Source organism: Brachycentrus maculatus, unplaced genomic scaffold (genome assembly GCF_059751285.1).
Source record: "Brachycentrus maculatus isolate JH-2025_06_01 unplaced genomic scaffold, ASM5975128v1 h1tg000026l, whole genome shotgun sequence".
NCBI lineage: Eukaryota > Metazoa > Arthropoda > Insecta > Trichoptera > Brachycentridae > Brachycentrus > Brachycentrus maculatus.
This window is the reverse complement of record NW_028280780.1, coordinates 122540-145870: the sequence shown is the minus strand read 5'-3', so window position 1 is coordinate 145870 and position 23331 is coordinate 122540. Positions and strand designations below refer to the sequence as shown.

Below are 23331 nucleotides of genomic sequence, written 5' to 3'. Positions count from 1 at the left end.
CATGTACGAGTACACTATCATGATATATGTAGTAGTTCCAAAAAAATGAGTAGCGTGTTTGTCAATGGGTAGAACGATGAATGTTGCACGTGTGTAAAATGGTCACTTAACCGGTGTTAAGCCATGTAAATACCCAGACTTCCATAATCCTCTTCATCTTTGTTGAGATATCCAAAATACTCAATACAGTGTCCAAATAGGATCGGGATACGTTCCTTGGATCATGTGGAGCATTATTTTGAACCCGGCTAAAATGCTTTTAAAACAAATCCCAGAGGTTCATAAATAACGTCCATGATTTTTTTCAGTACTAAAAAAAATATCTTCGTGCTTGCATCAACAGTCTAAAGATGAAGTCTTGAAGATGCTAAAAAACAGTCATCGAATTATTGAATATATAAAGCATTTACTTTGTGGTTAGTCATTTTTACTTATTTATTTTTTTACAAAAATGTTAATAATATTACTATATAACCACTCACCGAGATTTTTATGTCTACTGGTTTCGAGACGTACCAGCGGTTTCGAGACGTACCCGTCTCTTCGTCAGGACAATCATACCACAGCACGCAAACAATACCACCCTTCACCACCATAGCATAGTGATTGTCCTGACAAAGAGACGGGTACGTCTCGAAAACGGTAGACATAAAAATCTCGGTGAGTGGTAATTTACTAACATTATCAACATTTTTTTAAAAAAAAAAAATAAGTGAGATAAATCAATAGTTAGGTGAGTAGTAAGAAAAGTGGTTAAAAACAATGTTGGAGTTCTATTTTATTAAGTATAAGGGAAAAAGATTCACAAAAATAAAACGACTTCAATTTATTAAGAACCCTCTGGAAATCGAATTTGGAACCTCCAGCACGGTAGCCAAATGCTTTCAACCTACAGAGGTGAGCAAAAAATGAGCCATTAGGATCAATTTATATAAAATCAAACAATGAACTATTTTCTGGAATCGATAGTTAAACTTGGTGTTTTATGTATCTGGCAAAATTTACGCAACGTATAAATTGCCAACGAACTGAGTCCCATTCTACGTAGGAAGTATTTTAAGTCGCCAATAAGAAATTTGGACGCTTGCCTAATATAGCAATAAAGGCGATTCATGTATTTTTTATCTGCCCATACGACGCAATTACAGAAACAAAACACGCTGCGACTCAAATTGGATATCAGCCCGCATACTTTGCTAGAACGGCCCTTGCAGGAAGTGCCTATTGCCCATATTAACCAAAACACAAGCGCAAAACTCATAACAATATGTATTTTACTCAATTTGGATAGTTAACTCATCCGGACCTAAGAAGAGAGATTTAACATCCACCCCGAAACAATATTTTCTCTATAACTTGATAATCGTCCAAGTAATTCGATTAATATTTTTTGTATTCTTACATGGGAATACTTCAGCATTTTTTGTTTTAAAATGTTCAAAGCGTTTTATATTTGATTTACTGTTTTGATGAGTATTATCGCGATCTGCAATTGAATCCATTAGTTGAACAATTCGTGTCAAAAAGTGTTTTTTTTGCTTACCTGAGATATTTGATTTATTTCACCCCAGCTGGAGCAAATATATTTTTTTATAGATATTATTTATAAATATTTTTTAAAATCTAAAATTTATTGTTTAGCTGAATATTCCCGCGATCTGTGGTCGAATTCATCGATACGCAATCCAATAGTCCAACGATCCTTGTCAAAATGTGTTATTTATATTAACCTCATACATTTTATTTCACACTAACTACTGCGCGCCACAACTATATGGTTTGATACAGAAATAATGAGTTGTATTTCGCAATTCGAATCCAAAATCTCGAGCATGGAAACTGCTTCAAATTATTAACCTAATTGAACTTATTATTAACTATTTTTAATACAGCATAGTAATTAAATAACTTTACTAGTTCATCTGTCATTTTTACTTAATATTTTAAAGCGTTGTTTTGGCTTTTTAAAACAAATATGTCAATAATGCTAGACAAAAATATGTTGAAAATCTTCTGAGACTCTTTTTATAAATAAAAATATTTTATTGTTTCTGACCAACAAAACTTTACGAAACTTTTATCCATTTTACTTTAAAACTTATTTATTCAAACTCTTTATTAAACTTATGTCAATAATGCGGGGAAAATATATATTAATAATCTTCTGAGTCTCTTTACATTAAAAAATGTTTTATTATTTCGGACCCAACCTTATTGTTATAAATAAATGCTTCAAGTAAAAGTAAAATAACTACATGACTTTTACAAATTTTTGGTTTCCATTTTTTTTCTGGTTTTTCATTTTAAGTATGTTAATAATGCTACGGGATAAACATTTGTCAATATTCTTCTCAGACTCTATTGATTTTTTTTAAAATTTCTGATCCAACCTAATTGTATTTGATAAATGTTTCTAGGAAAAGGATCATTGAAATATCATTTTCGTTTTGATTTTCTGGATATTGAATCTCAGCGCTTATTCAATATTACGAACAAAAACCTCAGTATGTTAAAAAGCATAAAGTTTTATATTTATATCGCGTTATGTGTATGACTATATATATTATATATACTAGTTGGATGAATCGGTTGAAATATACGACTTTATTATTTCCACTTCGAAATTCGATTCTGACGTCATCATAACTGAAAATATTTCATATTTCTGTGAAAATCAAACAGATTTTCCTCTCCGTCGGATGGAAGACTGCATTTCTAACGTCAAAGGAAAATATTTTAACGTTCAAGCGCCGGAAAAGCAATGCGACGTACTGCATTTGAATCATGAACGGGGTCATATTGTTTGAATTATTAATTTGAGCTTTTTTTTCTCAGTCTTTCTCTACTATTTTTTCCAACAACATTCGCCAAACAAATTTGTTTTACCGATTTTTTTTCACTCATTCGTTTCATATGTTCAAATCATCTCAACATATCTTTCTTAATTTCAACGATAATGCTTATCTCACCTTTGCATTCCTTCCTTATTTGACCATTCGAACATCTCTCATATATCGTTTTTCCTCACATTCGCATTTCAATAGCATTTTGACTGTATTCAGTCTACTCAACTCCATATTTTACTTCTATACATTAGGGTTGGAACCAGGACTACGTTGTGTACTTCCAGTTAAGCTTTTGGGAAAAGGTTTTTATTTGTTAAAACTGATTCCACATAATAACATCCCAATGATTGAATTCCATCTCTTTTGTTTTATTAATATATGAATTTTGTCTATTAAGAAGTCATCCGTAGAAAAAAAAAGATAAAATAAATAACTATAAATTGTTTATAAAATCAAATATTAATACCGTGTCAAATAAAGTCAAATTAAAAAAAAATATATACCGTACTTAATAAATTTAATTGATAGTCGTTTTTCACTCTCTCCACTTCATCAGATAGAACCTCTCCAGTTCCAATTCAAACAAATCTTTTGAAATAAACCCTTTTCCAATAATACACCGTATAAGAATAACGGTCCGTTAATTGGTGCGTTTCCAATCAATGTGGAAATATATATACAATTTGCTTTTAGGATCTGTCGGTAGGACATAGACATTATTAAAAAGGACATAAAAACTTATAACACTTCATTTATTTTATTAACTAACTAACTTACCATCAAGCCGCTTCCCCGCAAAAGTAAGCAGAGAGAAAAAAGCCGTCTGTCTTATTGACGTTCTTCGCCTCTTCCATATGGAACTCGTGGAACTCCTTATAAAATACATACTCGTCAATTATTCCGACTTGTGTCCACAATTGATCAAACCAAGTTTTACTCGATTTTTCTTTGCTTCTATTTCCAACTAGACTTTCACAACTTTACTGAACAAATTTAGGAAAGCTTTCAAGTTTATATGATTATGAATGAGTCCTTGAAGTTGAATGTCAATATATATATATATATATATATATATATATATATATATATATATATATATATATATATATATATATATATATATATATATATATATATATATATATATATATATATATATATATATATATATATATATATATATATATATATATATTTATATATATATATAGATATATAAATATATATATAAATATATATATATATATATATATATTTTTTTTTTTAAATATAAATATGTATATATATATATTATATATATATATATATATATATATATATATATATATATATCCATTTTTTTTCTCTAATTATAGTGAATTGTCGATTTAAGAACATTTACGTATTATAAACCAAGATATATCGTAAAATACACCATTTATACCGTTATGACAGTTCACAAGCTAATATCTCAAAAAAATATTCTACAAAAATATTATCAAAATATTTTGTGTCATATATTAAAGTAACGCTATTCGCTTACAATGGGTAGTACTTAATATTTCACAGCAATTCTTCAAGCATCTCTTATTTATTATATGACTCTTTAAGCATGATATTTTAACAAAAGAATTTTTTCTACTCACTTGGGTTTACAATATGTCTTGTATCTTTTGTATGTGTCCACAAAAGATACAAATTTTGTATGAAGACTTCTGTAGAAACGGTTAAATACGACGTTTTTTGTACAATATATGAACGTAGTAATTTTATCGAATAACGATTGTAAAAAAAAAAATTTTGAGTGAGTTTTAAACATTTTGTTTTAACAAAATAATATTTTTTACTCACTCGGGTTTATTATATATATTGTAACTTGTATCCACAAAATATACAAATTTTGTATGACGAAAATTGTTAAAAATTTTTATCATGACGTATTTTCGTAAAATATATATTTTCAAATCAGCAGTTTATTTTTTTTTTTTTTAAATATGATGTAACTGGAATATTAATTAAATTAAAAGGTTCCACATATAAGATTAAAGGAGCAGGCTCTTTAATTTTCATTTTACTTCTTTTTTTATATTCGCTAACTTGTTGGAGCATATGGTCAACACGAGACGTCTCCATGTCACTCTATCACGCGCCATCTCCATGGCTTCCTCCCAGGTCAGTCCAGCATCTCGAAGTTCTGCTGAATATAGTCGGTGAATGGTCGTCAGCGGCCTTCCGGGGCCCCGGAATCCTCGGAGTCGGAAGATGAGACATGAGGGTTTAATACTCTCTGGTGGTATTCTAAAGACAGGTTCCCATCTTCTCCTCTTCAGGACTTCCAGTATGAGGGGCTGTTGATTTTTTCCACTCATATTCCTGACGAAGTCATACCGCTTTACACCCAGTATTCGCCTCAGGCACCTATTTTAAAAACTTATATAGTGAAGTATAATAATTACTAAAGACTACTAAACTGCTACGTATTATATTTACCTTATATAATATTAACCAAGTAAATCGAAAAAAAAAATAAAATTAATATTCAATGTATCTCACGATACTATGTGATATCATAATAAAATATCACTGGAAAGAACCGTTTTTCCATTCGATTTGAAGATACTTAATACGCACATCTCAAATATACCTAGACTTTGAAATAAATGGAATCGGCGCAATATAAAAGACAAATAAAGGCGAAAGTCATTGAAGATTTTTTTTTGTTAAAGCTTGTAAAGGTCAAATAAAAACGAATCATAGGGCCTTAAAAGCTTTTTTTTAAAATTTGGCTTGAAATATAAAATGAGCCGTATAAAGTCGTTTATAAATTTAAATATTTAAACACTTATTTGAAAACACTTTTTTGAGTTTATTACAAAGTAAATAGTAAACACGACTAATTTCGAAAACCACAGATGTTCTCATCAACAGGTGAAAATACACACATCATATTTTCAAAGTTTATTATTGATGTGAATCGTCTTAGGTGGCGATTCGATAATCGATAATTGGACGAGGATTAAGAGTAAAATTTCAAGGAAGCATCACTTACATATTTTGAAATATTTATGTTTTTATTTTAAATATTTATATTGATAAAAAAAAATTAACAACAATTTTTTTATTTTTTTTATTTTATTTATTAAAAGAAAGTTTATTTATTTTTACAATATTTCAGAAACTTGAGTTTGTTACTAACACCACAAAATTATTTTTTGATCCTTTAGTACATAGGGCACTTCTGCGTCGTATTTAAGAAGTGTTATCTTTATCGTCAAATACACGAGGGTAAGGTGATCAGCACTGCGTTTGAGAAAATATTAAATAAATATGAAAGTTAAAATCATAGATTGTTTATTTGACTCCCTGAAAAAATAACCTAAAAATTCTAGTACGGTAGCCAAACTCTGTTATATAAAGTTTTTTTTTCAATTCTAGTCTGTATTTCCAACCAACCCTTTTTGCAAAATTCCCAATACATATCAAAGAATATATTAACAAAAAAACATCAAATATACAACATCTCAAACAAAAAAATCACTTAAAACTAGAAAAAAAAACATATACTAAACATATGAAAATAATTTTAAAATATCCAAACGCGACATAAAACAGTACCAACAAAAATTAACAGCTTCCCTTTAGAAAAAAAAGACACAAACGCTCTAAAAAATAAACTAAACGAATACTATAAACATATACAGACTATACAATAGAAAACTAAACCGCATAGAAATATATGTTCAGAATAATATTTTTCAAAATGTAAAACACTGTACTAACAGAAAAAAACGAAAAAAGTCCTTCTCTCTAAAAAAAGTCGAAAAAGCACATGAGATAATCTCTTTTTTGGAGAGTCTCAGCGAAATTAAAATCAAAAGATTGAATTAAATTTATGATAAAAATTTATAGAAATGTATTAAATTGAATTAAAAAATGTAACAAGATTAAATAAATAAATAAAATAAATAAAAATATCTTATTTTGTTAAGATATCGAATGTACCTACTTTCATTTCACTGGTCAGGGCTACGTTAAGTTAATTGGTTGGAAAAGTATTTGCGGGGTAGTAAAGATACAGTTAGCCCTTGAACGACATTCACAAAAACACCCTAAAGTCGGATCCTTTAAGATTCTTACGCTAAATTTGCCCGCTAGACCATTCATTTATAGAGAATTCAAAAGACGCCATAATGTATGTACTTTGGGAACATTAATTATTTTGCGTTTGTAAAATGGTGTATAAATAACATACTTAGCCTTTTAACTTTTTGTGCTGAAACGTTACGAATCACCATTTTAACAATAGTGGAAAGTTTTTTTTTAAACTTATACCTTCCCAAACCATATATAAAATAAGTAATTTAGAAATTATTTTCAAAGTATTTGACTTTGATAAATATATTTTGGTAATAATATATAAAAAATTAATTAATCTATCTTAATACTTAGTTATATATTTTACTTGGTGTTTTATTTAATTAAGGCTAAATAATCATGTTAAAAAAACACTAGTGATATATCAATACGTGCTTGATAGAAAACAATAAAAAAATACAAGGAAACAAATTATCAATTTATTTTTTTAATTTCTCGTTTTACTTTGGATAAAGCATAATTACTTAAAATTATTAAAGAAAACACTTGTTTTTACCACTTGAGTATATTTATGACTACTAGTTTCAGAAGCTAAGCTTCCAACTTCAGCTCTATATAAATAAACTGAAGTGGTAAAAATACAAGTGTTTTCTATAATAATTTTAACATGTCTTACCACAAAGTAAATGCCGAAATAATAAATAAAATAATTAATTAATATATCCATTTTCTTAACATCTCAACAAAGATGAAGATGAATGTGGATTTCAAGGCATTTATAGGGCTTATGAACGTTCATAGGCTGGTTAAGTTATCACTTTTCATAGTGCAACGTTTACCATTCTACCCATGATTGACAACCACGCTACTCTAATTTATGGTTTTCCTACATACATACTCGTTTATCATCAATCTTATGACACTAGTGATGTGTGAGTTCACTTAATCCATCTTTCGTTGGTTTGAAAAATCTTTTAGTCAACAGAGAACTTTTTATTGAGTGTGATGCAATATTCTAACTGGATTGTTTTATATATTGGCTGATGTGTGATGAAGGATTTGGAAACACCCCAAAATGCTGAAATTTACTTTATTTACATAATTTTTTTAAATCTCAACATAGACGAAGAAGATGTTTATTTTTGATGTGCATGTCTACGTTGATATGTCAAAATAATGTATTGTATCATAATTGGAGATAATCCTGATTTGTGACGTATTTGGACACACTCAAAATGTCATAACTTTATAAAACTTAAAAGTTACTGCTATTTTTAAATCATCAAAAGGCAAACACATTCCAGGCAGAATACGATACGAAATAATTAAACCCGCTAATATGTACTTTAAGTACAATTTACAAATTTCTAATTGTTTTACGATTTTATAAATTCTGACACGAGCTGTGGAATCAAAACGAATTTCAATAAGCCGATTTGAAGATAAAAAAATCAATTAAAATATTTTAAGTTGAGTAAATTCATCGTACAATGGTTTCTGATTCAATGGCAGAGACTAGACTTAAAGAGGTTTCTTAAATAAGTAAACCTTCCAATGATTTTATTTAACATAAATTTGAATTTGATTCCAGCTAAAACTTTTACTAATTAACGAGAAAATCCATTTCTTTGTCATTTTTTAAAAACCTTTTTATTAGATTATTCAAGTTTCCATCAAAAGTCTGACAATGTTTTTACCCTCTTTACGTTATACAAATTCAACTGATTTTTTAACAAGATTTAATTTTTCTGAACTTTAAATCTAGTCATTAAAAGCAAGAAGCTTTTTTAAACATAAGTGCACTGTAAAATATGTCGGTATTGAAAGTGATACAAATAAAATATTGAATTATTAAATAATCGCTTTGGTTAAGCAAATGGTATTCATATTAACCACCACCATTAACTAACCATCATGCTGCTTTACTGCAGGGGTAGGCAGAGTGAATAAAACGCCATACCAATCTGTTTTTTCGAACAATCTTCGCCTCTTCCACATTCATGCATCTCCTCATACCTACCCGCCGATCATTTCGACTTCTGACCAGACCACTTTCAAGTATTTGATAACAAGTTTTTCTCGGTCTTCCTCTGCTACTTTTTCCGAATTCGTTCGCCTTATAAATTCGTTTAACTCTTCTTTCCTCACTCATTCGTTCCACAGGTTCAACGCTTATATCAGCCATGCATTCTTTCCTTATTTCACTATTCGAACATCTACCATACATCGTTTTGCCGCACATTCGTCTGAGAGGTCGCATTTCAACCGAATTCAGTCTACATCCATCATTCTTTTGCTAACTTCTTTGCTACACTTTCAAACGTTAGTATCTTATATTAATAAATATAACTTAATATCTAGGCACAATTAAATGCGTAAATATATTTTTATTAAATATTTAAAGTGTTGAACTCTAAATTTTTATCACGTAGATAATTAATTATTATCGGTTTTGAATTATGGTGATGTGGTTATTCGACATAACGGTTAATCATGGCAATAAAGCACTGTCGTTTTCAGTATCGAACACAATAAAACAAAAAATACAAAACGGAGGGGAGAAAATCAGACATTATTAGTAGGTGTAAATAATGATCTCACCCTTACACGTGTAGATGGGATTGCAGATCATTGAATAGAAGATAGGAGAAGAGGTTAGAGAAAAAAAACTTTAGTGCTCCACTTGATGGGGAATAAAATGGGCGAGGAGTTAGAAGAAAACGGAGATTGATGGTGCCGCTGACTCTCTGCAAACAAAACGGAACAAAGTTTGCTACGAAGAGAGAACATTAGTAAGACTTCACACAGTTTCTCAAATATTCGAAAGAACACTATCAATTTGTAAAAAGAATTGTGAAAAGTAATTTTCAGGAAGATTAATTGATAAATATAGATTTTATTCTTTACAGTGTGTATCATATATGTAAATGAACTGGGGTTGTATCTAGGTCTTGCGAGCTCCACGTTCAATAGTATAAAGGCTTTTATACATATAATTTTTTTTTACAAAAATGTTAGTAATATTAGTATGTAACCACTCACTTTGTTTTTTTCACACGAGTTTTTTAAGTCTACATAATTATATTTCAAATTCATACTGTTCCGAATATTATTAATATTTAAAGCATTTACTTAGTTGTTAGTCAGTTTTACTTTTATATTTTTTTACAAAAATATTAGTATTATTAGTTTTTAACCACTCACCGAGATTTTTATGTCTTCATAAAAATCTCGGTGAGTGGTTAAATATAAAAATAACTAACCACAAAGTAAATGCTTTAAATGTTAATAATATTGAGAATTGTGTGAAGGCTATTTATATGTCGGTGTCTCAACTTCCAATCAATACAAAATAAGAAAAATAGCCACTTACGATTTCAATCCAAGTTCTCGTAACCTTCTTCTAATCCTTTATCTGATTTCAATGGTGCATAGGGCACTCCATTATACCAACGCAGTGTTATCTTGATCATTAATTGCATGACTGTAAGTTAATCAATCCTGCGTTTATAGTACCAGTCCAGGGTGATGTAAAATATATGTGGGAGTGAGTATATTTTATATTTATTTTAGGCTAGCACGGTAGATGAATACAGTTACTACTATACTACATAGTCAGAAAATTCTTGTTGCCGCCAATTTTTGAAATATATTTTAAATATTTAACAGTATTATGAAAGAAGCGGTTCGGTTCGAATTCGGTTAACATTAAAGTAAAATTTTAATAAAATATTGAATTATTTTAAGCAGTCTTTGTAAAAACTATGAAATTTGATTAAAAGATATTTTTCAATATGTTTTTTGTTATGTAATTGTTAATAATGTTAAAATAATGATGTTCAATACAGAAATGAGATATTTAAATTTTTTTTTTCAATGATCTCCGCGATGTAAAAAAATAAACATATATCCAAAATAAATAAAATTGGTCTGATTACCAAAATTTCATACGAAAAAAACAGTTAGGCCAAATCTCACCCCCTCGTTGCTACCCTGATCAAGTATAAAGCTGATTTTGCTATTGCGTTTTGGAACGTGGGTCTAGAGCGATGGCAATTTACTAGAAAATAGGATGATTATAACTAGATGAGAGTAGGATTCAGGGGGTGAAGGCCGATAAAACTTTTTTAGGTTTGGTAAAATTTTGTAGGCAAATGTGAAATCAGGCATAAAACCCTAGAAGTTTAGAACAAAGCCTAAAATTATATAATTTAATAATTTGATATGAACTTAATTTAATAACGTGTTGATTTAAATATTATAATAAAACACTTGCAAGGACGACTTTGAAGTTTATTAATGTAAACACGGCTAGTTTCGAGAACTACATATGTTCTCATTTACAGGTGAAAGTACATTAATTTACTCAAAAGTGGTATAATACAAGTTTTTATTTCTATATTTAGATCATCGTATTATTCTACAAATTTAATAGCAAAAAAAATCACAATTTTTCTAATTGCATATTTTGTAAACAAATTTTACTTTTTAATTTAATTTATTTAATTTAATTGAATTTTTAATTTTAATGATTTTCATTTTATTTTTTTTTTAAATAATGAATTATAATTTTACTATTTTAATTTTACTAAATTTGATTTTATCAATCGAATTTTTGAAAATGAGTTTTTTTTATTTATTTAAACAAACAAACAACCAATTTTGTTGTTTATACAATCTCATCGTAGTTTTGCCTGTTGATTAGAGCATCTTTAGTTCTCAAAACTAGTCGTGTTTACAATGATATACTCAAAAGTGGTATTTTAGAAGTGTTTCCACGTTAATGTAAAAATCTGGGACGATGTCTTTGTCTTCAAACGAAATGAAGCTTTACAACAGTTTGAGAATAACTGCTTATATATGCATACAAAAAAAACAGTTGTTAGAGAGAATATTGACAAAAGGGGCTCGATGGCAAAAGGGGCCTTGGCGAATATTCTCTCAAAAGATTAATGCTTCAAACTTTAAGTTTTCTTCACAAGGGGTATGTTCGAATAAAGTTCTGTTTAGGGCGCATTTAACGACTCATTTACATTTATATAAGTTGCATAAGATATGTGCATAAATATTTTAAAGCAGCACAAAGTACCCATTTACATACTATTACATTTACAAAGTAGTGGTTTGCGGATGGGCGATCCGAGCGGAGCTCTATTCAAAATATTTAAAGTGGTTAGGAAAAATAAATAAAATAGCGTCATCAAACTTTTTACAATCATTTTATAATTTGAATCTGCAGTCACTTTGGGGTAATATCTATTCATTTGTTAATTAAGTTTTTACTTGGTACATACCACTTTTACTTAAAATCATTTCCGCATCATTTTAAAACACGGTATGTGAATTTTTAAAATGTTTTTCGCAGATACTTTGTGGTACATTTTATAAACTTTATAAAATTAAACAACTTTGTTTGAACCACTTTTTTATTCCTACACTTTATCCAACTGGTTTTGACAAGAACCTTGTCATGAACCTTGTACGGAGTGCGTGGAAGTTTTTGGTAAGGGAAGGGTAATTAATTACGAGTATTTCAATGTTTTAGAATTTAGTACATCAACCCTGATGATAACAAGGTTCTTGTCAAAACCGGTTGGATAAAGTGTAACAATAAAAAAGTGGTTAAAACAAAGTTGTTTTATTTTATAAGCAGTATGTGGAGCTTTGTTTAAATTTTAGAGATGTGTTCTTGGGACTTAAAAGAATGAAACCCCTTTTCAGAAGCTATTTTTTCCTTTATATATTTTTTTAGTCGGAACAAAGATAATCCTTTAGTCTATGTTCCCCCTCTTCATCCTTCAACGTCCCAAAGACACAACTGTAAAATTAGGACTTAGCTTCACATACTGTGTTTGAAAATAATGCGTATTGCATAGAAACACGTGTTATAATACATAGATTTCAAGAAATACATAGTTTTATTTACCAATTTAAATTTATATTTAAAATGTGTAAAATCTTTAATACGAGTTTTTTAACTCGCGAAATTGGTAGTACCTACTATTCGTGTATATTTAAAAATAAAGACAGAAAATGTAATTATTGAATGTTAGATTATTATTTTCTGTATGAAGTATCTTTTTGACAACCGGAAAAACTTGTGTCTTTGTTTTTAAATGGTTTACAAACTTATAAATGTTTGTCAAATAATATTATATTTTTCATTTCCTTGCTTCTTTGACATAAATAATATGAAGCACACCCGGGAAAAGTTTCATGAACACCATTTGTCTCAAGTTTTACTGTAATTCTTGTGGAAATATTCTCGTAACAACTAGTTAAGTCTTGCAAAGTAATGCTGTAGGTAAATAAGTATAACTTTCAAGAACGTTTTTAAGCGACGTTAAGTGGGTTTGTCCAGAGAACACTATGACTTGATTCAGAGATTGGCTAGAACATCCACGCAAATCGTCGATAGTGAGATGAGAAATATATCAATATCTCAATATACAATACATGAAGAAGAATATGGATGTCTGGGTATTTACTGGGCACACTATCTATAATAGGTTAATATATTATTAGATTAAAACCAATATTTTTAGCTTTTCTACTTTATTTTTATTTGACCAGCGACCGGGTTTCGTCATTACTGACATCATCAGACTGGTGGGAAGCAAAACAAATTGTTATGTTATATATAAAACAAGGCAGGAGTTGATAACCATGATTTGATATAATTTTTATTTATTCATTTTTTTTGTATATTTTTTTATTATTTTTTTTTATATTATATAATTTTTATTTATTTATTTAATTTATTTTTATTATTATTTTTTTTTTATATCATATCAAATCATGGTTATCAACCCCTGCCTTGTTTTATATATAACATAACAATTTGTATAGCCTCCCACCAGTCTGATGATGTCGGTAATGACGAAATTCGGTCGCTGGTCAAATAAAAAATAAAGTGGAAAAGCGAAACATGTTGGTTTCAATCTAATAATATATTAAAAATGCAATTCCATCACGAAATGTCAGTGGATAATATAAATCTATTATAATAGGTAAGTTTGACTGATCACTTTATACACGTGTATTCACCATTCTACCCACGATTGAAAACTTTGGAACTTGTATATTTATCCTTAAATTGACAAGTTTTTGCACATGTGAGTTCTTAGCGCCTTCTATAGTTGCGTTGTGTGAGCTTCCTATTAAGTAGAGACCTTTATGAAACTACGTGGATGAACTCTAAAGTAGGCAAACCGAGATTTGTGAATAAAGATTAAGACACTTAAAATATTTGTAACTTTTTAAATTGATCTCCATAATAATCAGCGTTTGATCCTCTAACACATACCCAGGCACACACACATACAAACACACACACACGCGATGATGAAAATGAAGAATGCTCAATATTTTTTACAATAATTTCATACAAATATATTGCTAAAGGAAATTATATTAGTTATGTGTGATATATGTATGATTCATTACAGATATTTTTTCATGTTAATTTGTTTTATAATAATTTATATTGTTAATTAGTCAAATGAGTATGTAAGATATAAAAAATAAAGTAGCAAAGTATACATTATATGGTACCAATAAAAGTAGGAGTTGAAGAATGTTTACATATACAGGTACTTTATACTCGCAATATACTCGTACATGTAAATTATTTTCTTCTTCTTCTTCATATTGTTGTAGGCCTTGTGGCCTGTTTAAAAGAAGGATTAGCCTCCTGCGATGTCAATTCCCAGCTATCGACCCATCTCTTTTGTGGTCTGCTAGGGAGTCGTCTACCATGGGGTTGGCCGTACAGTGCAATGTGGGGGGAGTCTGGATTCATTCTCCATTCCATTCTCCATTCTCCTCACATGCGGATACCATTGTCTCCTTCGTTGCCTTCCCCACCTAACGACATCTTCGATCTCGCATATTTCCCTGATCCTGGAGTTTCTTATTACAATATATCTCGAAGAGTAAATTATGTGTAGTCTTAGTGTAAATTATGATCTTTAAAAAACGTTTTGAACATTTCCCGTTATTTGTTATAACTTTTTCAATATATTTAAATTAATTTAAAAAGCCCGTCAAACTTGTGGCCTCTAGTGTAGTACGGTATAGTAATATTACATAAAATATGAACACTCGCAGACGTGCAGGAACCCGCGAGAGAATTAACTTCAAAACACGTCAGGAATTAATGTCCTCGATTGTACCCCACATATCTGCGTAAGGTATTATTCCAATTTCACTTCAAGGGGTAGTTTCCTTTGCCGAGCGATTACACCCTTTCGGTCAAGTAAACCCTTATTATTTAATCGTGCAAACGAACTCGCTTTAAATCGGAAGGGAGCTTTTAAAGTCGATAAGGAAAGATTATTGTTACTATAAATACACAAAGGTTTCTTATTTTGACATACCAAGAAACTTTCAATATTTATTCAAGAGTTCTTTGTCAAAAAAATAATTATGAATCAAATCATTTTTAATTTAACAATAAAGACATATTTTTTAACATTTTTTTGAAAATATCACAAGGCTTAATATCCTAAATCAATGAATCAACAATGCAATCGGACGATGAAGTAAAAGCAACTATCCAAAAGCACGCTGTCTGCTATGAGCGGTATTTAGTATTGCGTGTGTTGCTGTTACGTTCAACAGATGGCGATGCCATAACTATAATTCTTTATTATTTTTAATGTGCATATTTTTACCTATCTACCTCCGTGGTGTAATGAGCTACTGAGATCCCGGGTTCGATTCCCAGGCGGGGTGAAAATAAATAATAATGATTTTACACTCCAATATTTTTTTAATACTACCTAGGACTGGTTTCCGAAGCGCAGGGGTAATCACCTTGCCTTAATGTAAGAAAAGATCAAGATCAGTGCCCTATGCACCACTGGGTGCGGACAAGAGTAAGAAGGAACACTTGTCACAGATGTATTCAAATGCAACGTTAAGTCAAATTTGTAAAAAAATCAAATAAATATTATTAACACTCGTTGATTATCTAATGGAGACAGAAGATATTGAACAAATCAACATGTTTTTTTTTTAATTTTTTATAAATATAAGGAGCATCTTAACGAATTTGTCCTTTAAACCGACTAATTAGTTAATGACCAATTGTTTTCTTTAGCACTTGACAATTTCCTAATTAAGAAAAAAGGAGCTTTAATTGGATATTTTCCGCATCAATAGATAAGAACATTAAGCTTTATAGCCAGGAATCAATCGGTAGCTTATAGGATATTAAAGGATCAGACATTCACCAAATAATTGTGACCAAATGATTAACGATCAAATAATACCAAGGTCAATGTATTGTGATGCCCAATGCATCCTTTGGGTATGGAGAAATAGAAAAAAATAAAGGAAAAATAAAGAAATAAAATATTATTTTTGACATCTCATCAAAGTTGAAGGAGAATATGGAGGTCTGGGATTTTACGGGGCTGACGACTGTCATAGGCTGGTTTAATTGATCACTTTATACACGTGAACATTCACCAATTCTACCCATTATTGACAACCACATTACTCAAATTCTTGGAAGTTCTATGTATTTTCACCAATTTCGAAACATTGTTCTTGAATCAGTAGATCTTCACTAGAGACATCTATTGGTGAGATGAAAAGAATCTTTAATGAGATGTCAAAAATAATATGAAAATAACTCCTATAATTGGAGATAATCCAGATTTGCGAACAAGTATTTAGACACACTCAAAATGTTGTAAAGAAATAAAATGGTACAGCTTTATTAAATAACGAATAAACTGAGCAGAATGTCGAATTTTTATACTATATAAAAAATCGTAAATACGGGTATGTTGGTATAATATTTCCTTAAAGTCCTTACTTTGTATAAAGTAAAGGTGTACTAGCTTTCTTACGATATCATAATATTTTTTTAAGTTAAAACAGTAAAATTACTATAAAATATCACGAGATTTTACTCGATGGCATTTCAACTATTTGTCTCTCTGTTAGAAAACGAACTTCTCTTCCATACTCATCTTTATCAAATAAGCTGAACAATAAAAAAGTGATCGTATTGAGATAGGTACTCTCTACAAAATATCACAATCTGAAAATAAGTTTATTCCTGAAATTGATCGGAGTTAAGCGATTTGAAGTCAAACCATTTGGTGTTGAATCGACTTGAAAATCTTATGATGGGAAGTATATTACGCAAATATTACATGTCAGGAAATGAGAGACTTATATTAGTTATTTTTGTTCGTGATTAAAATTATGATAAAAATTATTTTTATCCATAATAAATAATTTTTTAACTCATTAAAAACGAAATATGCTTTAACGTCAGTTGAGAGGGCTATAAAATCATCTGTAAGGAGACTAACTCAGTGTTAGATAAATTTAAATGTTTGCAAAATAAAATAATGTTGATAATCAACTGGTCAAAAGAAGTATCCAAAAATATTGTTTACACTTTATAAAATTAAATAACTTTGTTTTTACCACTTTTTTTATTATTTTTGTCATCATCAGGGTTTATTAAATTCTAAAACATTAAAAACATGAAAATACTCATAATTAGTTACATCCCCTTACCAGAGCTCTGATGATAACAAGGTTCTTGTCAAAACCGGTAAGTTAAAGTGTACTTATAATACAAAAGTGGTTAAAACAAGGTTGTTTAAATTTACAAAGTTTATAAAATGTGCCACAAAGTATCAGCGAAAAGCGTTCAAGAAAAGAAATTATTTTTCTTCTTAAAATTATATGCGAACTAATTCGGATTGAATTTGACTTATGCTCTATATATATTGGATCTCCACCGTAATGTAATGGTGAGCATGTTAAGTTACCGTGCTGGAAGACCCGGGTTCGATTCACGGGTGGGAGTGAAAATAAATATTTATTCAATATTACCCTGGACTGAAAGTGAAGTGAAGAAGTGATCACCTTGCCTTCACGGAAGTAACAATCAAGATCACACTGCGTTAATACCATGCAGTGCCCTATGCACCATTGGGTGCGGATAGGGGTTAGAAGCGTAGAAGAAGAAGATTGGATCTCGGTCCATATGTCTGAAAAAAAGCAGGTAGGATAGTGAGGATAGGAAAGGTAAATGTGATTATCACTTTACAAATACCCAGACCAGTTGAAAATAAATCTTCCTAGAATTTATTTTGCAGTTGGCGGGAATCGAACCCGTGACGCCAGTTTCACAGTCGAGCGTCAATCTATGCAAAGAAGTGGCGAGATAGTAAGTTTATTAGTAAAATTAATTAGAAATGTCTATCATTTTCCTTATTTGCACTGAAAACTTAAAGGATTAACGCAATCTAACACAAGTTCTTATATAATTAGTTATATACATTTGAATACACAGAAATCTTTCGTACTAATCGAGGGTTAAAACCGTAATTGTATATTGGAACATGAAACTTGAGGATTAGAGTTGTGTACAGTGCTTTGAGTAACTTTACAACACCCCGGGAAACTTTAAAACGGCGGTATTTAAATAATTTACCAACTTTATAATATAATTTATTAAATACACAAATTTTAATGCTCTCTCGTTAAATTCTTCCTTGTGGTCTAGCATGAAGTTTTTAATTAAAAAGTTGAAAAGAGTAAAAGGTTTTTTTTTTTTTAATACTTAGAATTTAATAATTACGTCATCTGAAAATCTTCTTCTTCTCCTTCATCTTATGGCCTGTTTTTAATAAAGATTAACCTCCTGCGATGTCAATCCCCAGATGTCAAACCATTTTGTTGGTCTGCCCGGAAATCGTCTCCCTTGGGGTTGGCTGTGCAGTGCTATGTGGGGGAGTCTGGATGGTTCCATTCTTTTCACATGAGCATACCATTTTCTTTGTTGTGTTCCTTACCTAACGACATCTTCGATATTTCTCTTTCTCTCGCATATTTCTCTTATCCTATTGTCCATCTCGTAGACTCTTGCCAGATGTGGTCCTTAGGGTCTTCATTTTTGATACTCTTAGCGCATTTTTTATCACTGCTTGGCGATGATTATAAATATGTATATATGTATATATATATATATATATATATATATATATATATATATATATATATATATATATATATATATATATATATATATATATATATATATATATATATATATATATATATTTATATATTATATATATATATATATATATATATATATATATATATATATATATATATATATATATATATATATATATATATATATATATATATATATATATATATATATATATATATATATATATATATATATATATATATATATATATATATATATATATATATATATATATATATATTCGGCTTAGTTCAATGTTGTTGAACGCAACCCATCACAGCATAGGCATATTATTTCCTCACCAACTCCCACTTTTCTGTAATAAAATGACAAATATATAAAGATTTCGTATAAAAAAATTGAGAGCGTCCCCGACAAAGGGTATTTTTATCATGCGTATTCTAGTATGTAAAATGCGTAAAAAAATAATATTGCTCACTTTTACTTGATTCTGTACTCCTGGTATGATGATTTGGAGAAAAATCCTTTTTTATTTAGACAAAACATGGACCGAATAATTTTAAAACAAAAAGAAATATGTTATTTTAGCATGTTTTATCATAAAACGTAATCAAAGGAATAGAACTAAAATACACACATGCTTTAAAGCGTAATAATTGACATTTTAGATTTAACCATGTTTGATATTTTTGACGAAAATGTGAGGAAATTATAAAGAATGAAAAAATCATCTAAAAATAACCGAACGCGTATTTTCTAACCCCTCTATGTCAACGAGAATTGAGAAGATCTGCTTTGAGATATTTTTATTATAATAATACACGTAGATTTAAATCGCATACTTTTTTTGGATAGGCATTATCAGATAACGTATAAGTAAAAAGGATATATTCAGATGGGGAAGACAGCGAAGAGGATACTCCTATGTTTATATAATGAAAGAAAAAAGACTGTTGTTTTTTGACATGTCATCAAAGATGAACAAGAATATGGAAGTTAAAGAATTTACGGAGCTGATGGCCGTCATAGGCTGGTTCAAGTGATCACTATACACACGTGTAACATTCACCTATTCTACCCATTATTGACAACCACTTTGTCAAAAAATAACTCATTTAATTGGAGATAATCCAGATTTGTGAACAAGTATTTGGACACACTCAAAATGTTGTAAAGAAAATATACTGGCTATCGAATTGCTCTTCAAGAGAACCTAGACGGAAGAAAAAGAAGAAGAAGAAGAATAATATTCAGATTGTGTTTGAAAATATGACTCAAGTTTTGGCAAAGTTGGTGTCCAACCAAGAATATCTGACTCTTATTACAACTCGACTTATTTTTTTTTTATATGTATCTCAAATGTTTAAGTTTTTTCTACTAAATACTTATGAATAAAAGGATGATAATATGAGGTTAAGACAAAAAAGTTCAAGTATCTTTTTCTGAAACGTTTCAAAAAAGGTAATTTAAATTACAGAAATATTAAATGAAAAATTGGATTTGAAATTTTGAAAAAGAGGCAGATTGAGGGTGTTTTTTTCGTGTACTTCCTCATATTTCAACACCCTTAGATAAAATGACCAGCTAGCTGGATAAGAAAACTCTGACATTTGTCTTTCATCCCCTCGGAATGAGATGAAAATCGATCCAAGTAAATGCGAAACGTCTAAAACGTCGTCTGCTTCATGGCTTCAGAATTTCCTTCATATCTGATATTGATAAGATCCGAAATTGAGTTCTGGAAAAAAGTTACCCCTGGTTAGGTATAGTGTGGAATAAGGGTGTATATTTTATGATGGCATTGCTACAAAATGAATAAAATATATCATGTGTCCGTTCGCATAGTGGCGCGTATATTTACATAAAATATTGCGCAGGGATGTCTGTACCTCCGTATCTTGTAGACAAATTTAAATGTTTATTTATTTATTCATGGATTGGAGTAGTGTTGTTTATACGGTGATATAAAAACGAATGTGTTTCGGCATGTTAAATTTTTTTCCATATTATATTTAAAACGATCTCTTGACGTAGATTCTTGATTTTTTAAGTTTTTCTGGGTAAATACCACAATTTAAAATATAATTTATCTAGTAAAAATGAATACATATTACCACTTATTGACCGGCAAATTAATGAATGCAAAAACCCTTACAGCAATTTATGAAACGATATATTAATTAAATATTCCACAGCTTTTAAAACGACTCAAAATACAATTTATCGTAAGAAACCTGAATAAAAATTTTGAAACTGACGAATCAAAGCAACTGCTCGTAAATATTAATATATGTATTTTTAAAAATTTACTACATCAACGAAAACGTTTCAGTCCCGTTTGAAGTATTTAAAAATTACGAATGTTTCGCAGTCAGTATTTGTAGAAATATTGTAATTAATACGTAGTTTATGATAAATGACGTATTATAAGTAACATATTTACAAATTGAAAGTGTTTTAATTTATCGAAAAATCATTCATAATCACACGTTTAGAAAATTTTGAACCAAAAATGCCAAAGTATTTTAAAGTATTATTTTAAAGATTAAAACAAATGTTGATCCAATTGCTTAAATGGTAATCGAGTTATCGAGTGACGCATTGTTATAGTGAGATTTTAAATCCCCCTATTGTGTAATGAAAAGATCTGTGTAAATTGAGATGAAAAACATTAAAAATTGAAACCTACACACTTGAGTTATATTCATTTAATTATAACGACTATTTTCGATAGCTTTGCTTCCATCTTCAGGTCTAAATATAAACTGTTTATATTTACAACTCTAGATGAAAGCATTGATTCGGAAACAAGTCTTTATATTTAAATAAATATAACTCAAACAGGTAGAAATCAAGTGTTTTTCTTTTAAAATTTCATCATGCCTTACCAAAAAGTAAATGCCAAAACAATAAATAAAAAATCTACACAATTGTGTAGGTTTGTATTTTACGCAGGATTAAAAGTTTTTAATAGGAAACTATGCATGTTAGCGTTAAGTTATTCCAAGATTTGAGATCCGTTTCATTCGCAGTGAAAAATGAGATTGAATTTCTAGGAGCTTTGATCGAAGAGAAAGCAATTATTATTACGATGTTTAGCGGAGTAATAAACTGGGCTTGTATATTTAATAACGCTTGAAAGCTTTTTAAATGCGGTGCAAAGACATCTGAATAAATTATAGAGCACTTTCAGATAAAATATCGCGGGTTGCAGCGGATGAAAACTAGGAAGACTGTCGTTGTCAGATGTTAATTTATTTACAGTCACAACGAAAGTAATGTACACTGAAAGTTTCATTTAAAACTTCAGCAACAGAGTTGAATATTATACCTACATTATTTTCTGTAGCCCGTGAAGCACATTTATGAATATTCAGGCGTTTGACTTTTTTGAAGGCTCGCTCCAACTTTCGACCTTTGAAATTCTTTGGGATTCGTTTTATCTAAGGAAAATTATTATTAAAATTTAATTTTACCGCTTTTCGCATTTCATACTTTAATGAAAGAGAAAGAAGGTGAGGCGGCCGAAAAAATTGTTTCACTACCATAAGACAGTCCATTTACTAAGGTTTAATTTATAAAGTTCCTCGGTTCAGCGCTTTTTGAAAGTGGAGTTATATATTTAAATTAATACTTTGAGGGTTTAATTTTTTTCGTTTAACAGAATTTAAAAACTCGTTTATTTTAATTGGTGAAACGAAATGTAGTATTTTATGGACTGTTCTTTTTGCCATTAAAATCACTATGGTAAGTACTCTAAATGAAGTAGGATGGAATAAGAAATAAAAATGAATCAATTTATTTTCGTCTACTGTCGTAAAAAAACAATTATTCACTTAAGGAGGTTTTATGTTACAAAATTGTTTTATTTTTTCTTCTTTTTTTTCTTGTCGTAGGACTCGTGGCGCGTTTCAAAGAGGAATTAGCCTCCTACGATGTCCATTCTCAGCTCGTCCACATCCATCTCTTTGGTGGTCTTCATGGGAGTCGTCTACCTTGGGGTTGGCGTTAAATGCAATGTTGGGAAGTCCAGTTAGTTCCATTCTTCTCCCATGCGCACATTGTTGTATTAAAAAATAAAAATTAAGCACGAATTCGCAAAAAAGATGGAATTTTTAACATTAGCTTTATTTTGATACCTCAGGAAACATTTTTTTAAACGAAATTGTTATAAAATTTTGTTTTAATGTTTGAATGAATGTATAATTTGTATTACTTTATTGAAACATACTACTGTAATCAGTAAGTTAAATTGAGTAAATATAATGTGAGTTGTTAAAAAAAAGGATTTATTTTTTATCTTAAACAATAACCATTTTGAAATCATTGAATTATTTAATGAAGATAAACAACTTCCAAATTCATAAATTTTCTCACGCATACCAGCCGATTATTCCAAATGCTGATCTGATCACT

General features: G+C 29.5%; 1 protein-coding gene across 1 annotated transcript in view; it reads right to left on the bottom strand.

Annotated features, from left to right (window-relative positions):
- Positions 1-9575: 9575 nt before the first annotated feature.
- LOC148312989 (protein CFDP2-like) overlaps positions 9576-23331 on the bottom strand; it is a 56256-nt gene continuing 42500 nt past the window's right edge. The window contains exon 2 of the mRNA XM_088269604.1: positions 9576-9667. Within this exon, the coding sequence (XP_088125730.1) occupies positions 9576-9667 (92 nt within the window). The remainder of the gene's footprint in view (positions 9668-23331) is intronic.